Raw genomic sequence first — 10,415 nt, 5'->3', positions numbered from 1 at the left:
AATATTAATCTAACTTTTGTGCTACTCGATACTTCCGCATAATATATATCAGTATAACCAGTTACTCACATGTGCATATGTATATATGTGTGTGTGTGTGTATATATATATATATATGTATACATATATATACACGCACACACACACATAATAAACTATTTTATTCGCTCTGTGTTCTTCACTAATCTTTACGATATCTCCTCTCTTCCGCGTGCGCGGTAGAAGGCTGTTGTTAATACGAAAAATCGATAACACCTTCGATCCAAATTCAACGTTTAAATGTAAAAATATTTCCGGGATATATTTGTCGCGATTGCAAAAGGAAGGTGCGGGAGAAAGGAGCGGGACAGGGAGACGGGGTGGGATCGATCATGAGAGAATAGGTAAACCCTTTGTTTTTTTTTTGTAATGTAACGATACTCCTACTTCATCACGTCCAGAACATATGCATAAGAAAGAAACGTGCTGGCGGTCCTCGATATCCGTAATCTCGCGATACCTTGATATCCGCGAAATATCCCGGTGACCGTTAGTACGCGAGGAAACGTCACTAAAGCGTCTGGTTTGCGTTCGGAAGGTTCATCGGTGGGGAAGTACGCGTTGTTGTTGGTGGAGAAGTTCTTATCTCGATGCACATCGAAATAAAAATATATAAAATATATGCAAAGTTTATACAATACAAGTTACTGTACAGAACGAGTATGGTATCACTGATATTGCTATTATCGCGACTGCAACGAAAAATTGGATCAATCGTGTCTCAAAGCAAGAACAGAAAGGGGGAATATAATTAAGGGGGTAGATGCTACAAAAAGAGACAGATTGAATTTGTTAGAGTGGCAATGCTACGTCTTCCGCCACTTGTCTTCAAGGTTTAAAGTAAGTGGATTGAACTCTCTTTCTCTCTCTCCCTCTTTCTCTCTCTCTTTTTCATGATCACTCGTTCTCTGACGAGTGACAATCTCATTTGGCTTCTCCGTTACCTGGGACGAATTCGCCCCAGCGATGACTACCAACATCGACGAACTTTCCGAACGCGAATAGACGTTTAACGCTAAACTTTTGGTTTAAATATAACATGGATCGTTTTGTCCTTTCTTTACATCAACGGCGTACACTCCTCGAGTGTACCGAGGCAAATTCGCGCATTGAATTCGGCTCGTGTTTCTATATTATTGTTAACAACAGCAGACTATCAGATAAAACGTAACATTATTCTCTCATTCTCACTTTTTTCTCTCTCTCTCTCTCTCTCTCTCTCTCTCTTTCTCTCGCTCTCTCTCTCTCTTTTTTCGGTGCATGTATTAGGTACACCGTTCGCATTTTAGCGCGTGAATAATCCCAAGAGATCGCCCTGGCTTTATCAATACAAAAGTGCCGTCAAAAATATCTCTCCCTTATATCGGGCTTTGGTAATAATCGAAAGTCACGCCACGGGGGAAATTCGTGTAAGTTACTTCGGTAAAATCGCAATCAACGCTAGCAATCAACCAAGCGTAATTAACAATGTAGTAGGGATGGGCGAAACAAATCGATCATTTCGACAAATAATCACGTACTTTTGATTAATCAGTATAAATAGTATTGTTCTCTCTGAATAACCCTGTGTAATGTATCGACATTAAAGTACTATACTAATTTCAGAAGAAAGAATTTCGTTAAACTGCGTATGCCAAAATGATGCGAGACAGAGTCAACAGTTGAGTAGCAACTCTGTAATGAAGCTGATGCGTCGAATGTAGACGGTATCATTTAATTGCTACTCAACTATCGCTCCTGTTAGATGAGAATCTAAAATATCGAAAAACGAAAAACACTTGCGCGAACTATGAACATTGAGTTATCGTTTTAATGATTAATATTCTTGTCTATCTTTTATCTAAGCGCCATCAGGATGCCTCTCGAATGGCCACCAGACTTTTACTCTTTTCGACATTGTTTGAATAATTATTGCTCATATTTTCAGCAACACGATTCGAGTAGCCGATTATTTAGAATAACCGGTGTGTCTGGGTACGCACGCTAATTACATTGCCCATCCCTACGAAGATATATCGCTTGTCTCCTACGGACTATCTCAGAACGTTCGCCCGTGGGAGGGGCACACTCTGGTAGTAACACAGTTTTACGTTATTACTTATTATCTCGCCAGTTATAATTTTTTTTTCCGCAGTCTCGAAGCGTCCTACATCACAAAGATCAAGTTGAAAACTAGTTGTACATGTTCTGCGCTTTTTGCGAGATATTCGACATTATCTCCGCTCTCTCACCGTTAACTCGATGACCGCGAGTCGAAGTCGTCACGACAAAACCGATTCGTCGCATGTACTTTCGTGAAAGTACGATAGATAGAGAAACTGTACGCGCACAAAGCCAAAATATTTTCAAGCGGAGTTAACACCTGAAACCCACTAAACTGGATTATCCCTGGAAGTGGAGTACGTAGAGCGATCGCCTGTAAATAACTATAGTCCGTAAGCAAGCGTCGTTAGCGACGGGGTCGTCCGGTCTCGAAACTTCATTAACAAAGTAATTCCGAAAGTCACATTGAATGTAGATCACCATGTAATTGCGAGGGCTACTTCATCCCCGACGCGTTCTCAGGTAAGAGAGTGATGACATTACGACGATACCTACGTCCGCGAATGCAAAAGTAATTATTTTTGAAATTATCTAGAAGATCAAAAGCATCACTTTTTGTCAAATCTTCGTGGAAAAAGAAATATTTTAAGTTATGTAAATATACATATGCGCGCGCGCGCGTGTAGCGTTCTAACATTTAAACCGTTAAATTAACTCGTCGTTTCAGAAGGAAACATCGCGATCTTGCTATTCAAGTGTCTTTTCCTTGACGCGAAGTAATTTTCTCTACAATGTGAATAGTTAAAGGGACAAGCGAAAGAGGACGATACGTTACGTAAGTCGTATTGTTTTTTGTGATTATCGCCTTTAATTCCGAGTTGATGATCACAGTAGCGAAATTCAGCGTAGCGCTCCATCCACGGACGAACTTCACTAAGAGCTATAACATCGCTAAACGGGTATTACACGTGCTAAAACAACACTAATCTGTCCATAAAGGTAACACTTCCTTCCTAAGAAGTGTGACATACCTCTCCTTCACCCGCTTGCCCCTTTAATTCTAAAGTTCCATCACGACTCGGACGTGATCTCGCCGCAGGCGCATGTACGTCCAAACAACACAGAAGCACGTACGATCTTCAAGATCGCTGTTCAAGAGACGTTCAAACAACGTCCGAAAGATTAAAAGATCCTTCAGGCGTCTGTATTGTTTGGCGAACAAACGCTTGGATCTGTTCGTCCTGGAGCGAATTGGCTGAGTACTCACGGTGAAATTTCATGTTATCCGTATCGCTAAACGCCGCACCGGGCGGCAATGATGGACACGGAAGGAGGGGAGAGGAAGAGGGTGAGAACAGAAAGCGGCGTCTGACGCACCCCCGGTAGAGCTTCTCGACTTCGCTGCGACGGTACTTTGAGTTTCATTCGTAGCTGTCGTTCTTCTTCTTGCTGCCATCGAAGCGATCATCATTTTTACAAGGATCTAACGCGTCTCGCCGCCAACCCTCGCGGTACCAAGCGATGCGGTAGCAAACGATCGAAAACGCCACATGTAGTGCCACAGCGACCGGAAGGTGCTCGCTTGGTAGCATGAAGATTGAAGGTTCATCGTTGTTTCGTCAATCGGTATGCCGACGATCCGTTGCTCATTAGCGCACGATGATAGCTTAATTACAACCGAGACAACGCGGGGATGCTCTCTTGCCTAATCGTTGGATCGGCGCGAACCCGCGACGACCAGCGTCGCCAAGAGCGCCCTGGAGCGTAATCGGGAGTATTGTACAGTCGTCGAATGGCACTCGGTCGAGATCGGTTGCGGGGATATCGAGCAAAAGAAAAGAGAAAAAACAGTTGCTTCGTTATAACGTAAGTTGGAACGGGCGGCGGGGAACCTGCCCAGGGAACTCTTGCTCGACAGAATATCATTTGTCGTCGATCGGGGAGGAAGCGTGTCCTTTACTCGGGCTTCAAGCGGTGCCACTGCACAATGGTCTGCCTTGGCTTTGTAATCATATCCTGCCAATGCTTCGTTTCGCTCGCGCCACTTCCATTTTTTCCTGAAAGGGAAATTCTCACGCGTGCACTCTGTACGTTCAAGTTCGCGTCGAATTTACTAACACAACTATTTAACAACTATTTAAATGTATCGCTTTAAACTGGAATTTATCGCTGGACTCACACAACGTTAATCTTTTCTTTTCTTTTGCAATTGAGAAGTATCGATTATCAGAAGTTCGAAATACCTGCGAGCTGAATCCGACCGATTAGTTCATTGCGTCCAATGTTGTCGAAATCCATTACCATCACGTCCAAGGAGCACTCTCTAATCTTCTCCCAAGGTACATTGAAGGAGAATACCTCGTTGAATACTGGATTCAAAGTGCATTTGAAAATTGGGGTCTTGCGCTTCTCGACTCTCTTGTCGCCAAACTGTAGCCATACCTTCACGTATGGATCTAAAATTTTCAGAAATATTCATTTTAGCTGTCAAACTTATCGGTAGTTCCAATGCAAGAGATAAAAGAATGCATTGTGTCGCGCAAGCAGCGCTGATCTACTTCAAGGAGAATACATTTGTTACATGCTATAGCACAAAATATATTCTCGATTTCTAAAAGAAAAAAGTGAGAAAGAAAAAACGAAATGGAAAAGAGAACTTGTACACCTGAACGAAAACACATGTTGCTGCAATTAATTGATCATACAAAGCAATGTGATGATTGTTATGTGTTACCTGATTTCCCGTTGATATCCTTAGCCTTGAGATTCCTCGCTTTCAGAAGAGTCAACGTCAATATGGAATTACTCGGGTGATAGCACAACGAGCACAAGAGTTCTCCGCATTTGTCTTTAGCCGGCGGCTTAAGAGCCTTCCAAAACGACGGTTTCTCCGATAGATCCACCTGTGACAGACGCGCAAGACGCATTGCTGATAATCGTTGCCGTATTTCAGAAATTGACAGTCTAATTAGCAGATCTATTCCGAAACGATGAATTTTGTGGGAGAGGAAAAGAGCCTATTTATTTAATTATTTATCGTTGCAACAGGTTCTAACTAATTCCTATTGATTTAGTGACTGGACGATATCATTGTCGTTGTTGTTGTTATCGTAACTTTATCGAGAAAGCATGGAATCAAAATAGAAATAAAGAGTCATTGATGCGTACGTGTGAGTCAGCGTGTCGTGATCGTGATTTAAAAATTCTACGATCGTCCACAGCGGGAGAGGACAGAGAAAAGGGAGCATTTGCCACATTATCATTATTACCTTCCTCACGTTTGGCTTTTATTAGGGAACGCGACGAACGCGATCTAATTACGCATTCTATTCGATTACGCGACGTAACAGTTAATGGATATCATGCGTTACGAATTAGAGAAATGTGCACTGAGAAAAATTTTTCATCGGATAAACCGATTAAATAGTTTTCCGATTACCTTCATCGGATATGTCCGATCATTTTCCTTTGTCTTTTATGCACTTTAATCGGATATATCCGTTTGTTACTATGTAATCGGTTTATCCGATGAAAATTTTTCTCAGTGTGGCACTCTTGCAATATGAATACGACTTGACTAATTAATGTAACCAGCGAACGCAAATCGATTATTTTGAATTTAATTCATCGGCGATGCGATTGTTTTCGAAACGAAAATAAGTTATTTACGCGTACCGCAGTTACCGCATAAAACATGATTGTTAAAATACACAATTGTTATTATCGTTGGTATCGCTTATAATTATTATGTGACATTATAAATATTAACACATCATTTCTATATTATTAATCTTCCTATATGCGGCGACATATGAAACGCATGGAACCATCGATTCGCAATGTCGGCATTACAAATCACGAATCGCTCCTGGGAAATGAATGTGTGCATAGCGTGAATTATCACGTGCGCGCGTATCCTCCGATGTTACTGTGCGCGCAGATTAATTTATCGCTCGGTGATATTATATCGATGAAATCTAAATTTCTATCGGTAACTGATCCCCGAATTAAATTAAATTAAACCTCGCATCATATTAAGGTATCATTATTATCAATATCATTATTAAGCCATGACTGATATGAAATTAATCGGACTTTTGTAACTCAAGTATTTTGATAAAACAAAGAGAAAACTTTTAAATCAATTTTTTGAATGAGAGTCTCATGTTCAATGTCAAACCCTTCATGTTCAAACCCTTCTTTGCACATACAGGGTGAGGCACCTAAAACAGGCCACCTGAATATCTCGGCTGTTATTGGTGATAGAAAAAAATGTGTCCCAACTTGCATGGTTTCGAGGGACACATAATTTGTTCTAAATAATTTTTTATTAGGTGGACGCGTAGAGGTCATATGAAGGTCAACTTTGTTTTTTTAAATGGTATGATATGTTGTTTTACGTACCATCTAGTAGAGGGTTTGAAGATACGCATATTGATCTACGGTCAAACTCATTCAAGGTCACTGAAAGCTAAAATTTCTAAGTGCTAGAACTTTTTCATTTCTGAATTTACGGTATTTTCAATAGCAGAGAACTCTAGGCAATATAAAAAATAATGATAACAATAACGCAGAACTTCGCGGAAAAAGAAAAAATTTCTAAGGGCTAGAACTTTTTCATTTCTGAGTTTACTGTATTTTTAATAGCAGAGAACTCTAGGCAATATAAAGTAAATTATTTTCCCTTGCAGTTAGCCTTCAGTGACCTTGAATGATTTTGACCCGTAGATCAATGTGCGCATCTTCAAACCCTCTACTAGATGGTACGTAAAAAACATATCATACCATTTAAAAAAACGAAGTTGACCTTCATATGACCTCTACGCATCCACCTAATAAAAAACTATTTACGACAAATTATGTGTCCCTCGAAACCATGCAAGTTTGGTCTGACACATTTTTTTCTATCACCAATAACAGCCGAGATATTCAGGTGGCCTGTTTTAGGTGCCTCACCCTGTATATGTAATCCGAAATCGGGATGTATTCTGTTTTACGTGAATATAAAATAAAAGAAACCCTGATCAATTCAAGAGGAAGATTGTTGTAATTGTTCGAGGCTTCTCCAAACTTATCGTAATGATGAATAAGTTAACACATATTTTATAATAATAATAAATTTAAGTTAACGTTTTGCAGACTGTCATTCGAAAACGATTTATCACGAGGTAAAAAGTCGGAAATCGATGAGGACAGACGTGAGATGGATGACACGAGATGTACGTCAGATTCCATATATCCGTCGTGAATCCTATCGTCGTATGCGAATCCCTTAATCCGCGTCTACCGCGTGTAATAATTGAACCGCGCAAATTGCAAGCGGGCACGTCTCACCAAATTACCTGGCAAAGCGGCAGAAACATTTCCCCTATGGAGTCGTCCCTCGAGAATCGATCGTAGTCGAAGACGTGCAGATGTAATACTCTGCTCTGCAGCTTCTGTATGGGGAAACCTAGATGGTTGAATACAAACACGTGTGCTTTATTACATTATGATATAATTCTGCTTAAAAGCGAAATTTCATTTTATTCGCTCTCACGAGATAACGTTCTTTGAATTTCAGCCGTCTGCGACAATATCGTCATTATGTCGTCATTATATCGAGCTTATCGTAATATGCAAAGCGTAAGTTTTAGCGTAACTTCTCGTCTACACGCGGAAAGTGCAATTACAGTAATATAAAGTGTACATGTATATCACAATTTCTATCTTTCCAATTCAATTTCACATGGAATAGTTCCAGATTGCTCTGTTGTTTTCGGTTTGCTATCGTTATCCCGCTCCAGTTTCCTTGAAATCGCTTGAAATCGTATTAGATACAATGCTATCTGACTTATACGCCGCATTACGTGAAAAAACGAAATTGCTTTACATGTATTTCGTTTTTGTCTGAAGGAAACGACAGGAAGCAGTACGTTTTCGAAAAAGCATAAGTGCTTTTTCAAACGGAGGAATTGTTTTGAATATATCCTGCTTACCTTCAAAGTAAAACGTCTCGTTCCATCGCGGATTCAGCGTGCGCCTTTTGATTTTCGTCTCGAGTCGGTGTTTCTTGTCCGGAAGCAATGTAACACGGACGTACGGATCGGAAGTACCTGATAAGTCTTTCGCCGGCAGATCCTTACCCTGAAGCGAATCAAACATTCATATAAAGATAACGTCAAAACTCGCACGAATAAATTTTCTATTGTGTTTCTTGAGCTATTTAACGGCTGGAATACAAGCTTTTGGCAAATGCATGCTAGTATTATTTGCAACGTGAGCTTTCGACAAAACGCACGCACTGACGCATCCTCAATATTGAAAGTTTGACAATACAATGGTGAAACTTGACTCGATACAAGTCTTTGTCTCGATCGCGCAAACATCTTACAAAGGTGTTCCAGTCTTTCAAGCCTACAGGCAACCGAGAATTCAGAGAACTTTACGGTGTGCAGCCTCCGTGATACAACCAGCACCGCCCTGAGACAGATTGTAAAGATGCGAGCGGCCTTTGTGTGCGCAACACGCAATCAATAGGATTGTTAATAGGAAATGTGTATTGTGCACGGGCGCCAAACAAAATCAATAACCGCTCTTAACGGCCTCGATGGTCGCCTGTGTTTTAAAAAATAAAACTTTTGCCCGAAAGTGTTTCGCTCCCTCTGACTTGACATAATGGCGCATCCGGTTGAGAAGTCGATCGTGGCCTTGCGAAGGCATTTATGCCAGAAGTGGACGATCATTTTTCACTTGCCCGTCAGCCCTACTCCCTCGAACTTCATAACGCGATTACGGCGATTTAAATTCCCCGAGGAAGACGACTTCGCAGACGTACAATATCGCTGAACTTTACGAAAATGTTGTAAAACCGTAGCGAAGGTTCGGCGAGTTGTTGGATTCTTATTTAATAAAAAAAGAAACTTTAACATTGCGCCATGAGATCTTCCCACTGAGTTAGACTGTTAGGTCAGATAATTCATTGAAGACAAATGATCTTGCGCGGATTAACATCTACACGAGCGTGAATGCATAACAAGGCTTTCATTTTTATGTTTAATTTTAGACAGATGTACTTGAACAGTATTTTAAATACAATACCTTTTTTTTATTACAAAATATTTCATGTCAAAAATGGATGAAAATGTAAAGCATAAAAACTCTATCAAATTCTTCCCGGTAGAGAGTAGCGTGGAAAGTAATAAAAAAAATTAGTAAATGAAATTTATGAGCGTAACTTTTATCCGTTATAATTCAATGATAATTTATTATGTGTTACATGTCACAAGTCTGTACACGCGAAATTTGTGCGCTTTATCTCCGAGCTTACACGTTTCCACGAGGAGCTATCGGATGTAAACGGAATAAAGGCGATGTCTTCGGTGAATGCTTGGTTGAACTTTTCGACGTGGCAACAAATTTTCACGCCGCGAAAGACCCGGCAGGAACTTGCGAAAATAGGAATTTTTAAGGATGAGAGCACGGTTCCGTTTTCATCGAGGTACATTTCACGTCAACCATAACGCGAGCTGGCTACGAGAAGCACATTCGTATTTTGAAATATAAAATTAACCGAATTACCTGAACAACGGAGGGACGCTTTGCAGAAATTGCATTACGCGCGCCTTATTAAATTACTTGAAAAATTGGCGCGGTGGCAACACGACATGTAAGCAGAAACATTTGCACTTTTCATATTTCCGTCAAGGACGTAATCTGCGTTGGTGCGTTGGCGAAAGTATTGTATAGTTATATTAGAAGTTATAACCCGCCAAAGTTCTCGATGAAATAATTCAACAATAAAGCGATTAAATGTTCGTTAAGATGAAGATCGGATGCAAATTAAGCGAGAGATAGAAGTTTTAGCATACTTCTTTAATAAGCTGTTCGATAATACCATGCTAGTCCATTAAAATTTTCCGCTGCAGGTAGCTCCGTACTGCACGTGCTTATATTCTTTTATGATAAAGAAAGTGTGTACACAGGGCTTTTATAATAATAATGTAATCCTTCTATGTATCTGGTAATTGAAGAAACAACATTACGTAAAAATTTTTAATCAAACTACTTATAACAGTAATAAATATCATGAAATTTTTATGAACGTACTAGAACGCAATTTTAATATGGTAATTTTAATTACTAAAATATACTTTATTTCGAGAATTTATGAAAATATAAACCTGAAAAATCCATCAAATTTTTCCCGGCAAAGAATAGCGCACATAATATATCTAGAAAAAAGATATTAATATATTGCTGTGTAAATAGTCAGGCAATTATTCAGATTTTCTGCATAATGATCTTATTGTTAGCCATACGCAGAATACGGTAAGTGGCTCGAGTGTTCCACT

General features: G+C 39.9%; 1 protein-coding gene across 9 annotated transcripts in view; it reads right to left on the bottom strand.

Annotated features, from left to right (window-relative positions):
• Window positions 1-395: 395 nt before the first annotated feature.
• The window catches only part of LOC105277534 (synaptotagmin-7), a 126,867-nt gene continuing 116,847 nt past the window's right edge, over window positions 396-10,415 (bottom strand). For all 9 annotated transcript variants that reach the window (XM_011335936.3, XM_011335941.3, XM_011335934.2 and 6 more), the window contains 5 exons: window positions 8,061-8,208; window positions 7,425-7,534; window positions 4,817-4,985; window positions 4,326-4,538; window positions 396-4,139 (listed from right to left, as the gene is read on the bottom strand). In XM_011335936.3, the coding sequence (XP_011334238.1) occupies window positions 4,039-4,139; window positions 4,326-4,538; window positions 4,817-4,985; window positions 7,425-7,534; window positions 8,061-8,208 (741 nt within the window). In that variant the 3' untranslated portion in view covers window positions 396-4,038. The remainder of the gene's footprint in view (window positions 4,140-4,325; window positions 4,539-4,816; window positions 4,986-7,424; window positions 7,535-8,060; window positions 8,209-10,415) is intronic.

The sequence above is a fragment of the Ooceraea biroi genome, chromosome 7 (genome assembly GCF_003672135.1).
Source record: "Ooceraea biroi isolate clonal line C1 chromosome 7, Obir_v5.4, whole genome shotgun sequence".
Taxonomy (NCBI): domain Eukaryota; kingdom Metazoa; phylum Arthropoda; class Insecta; order Hymenoptera; family Formicidae; genus Ooceraea; species Ooceraea biroi.
Note: the sequence above shows the minus strand (reverse complement) of the source record. Positions and strands in the feature narration are given on the sequence as shown.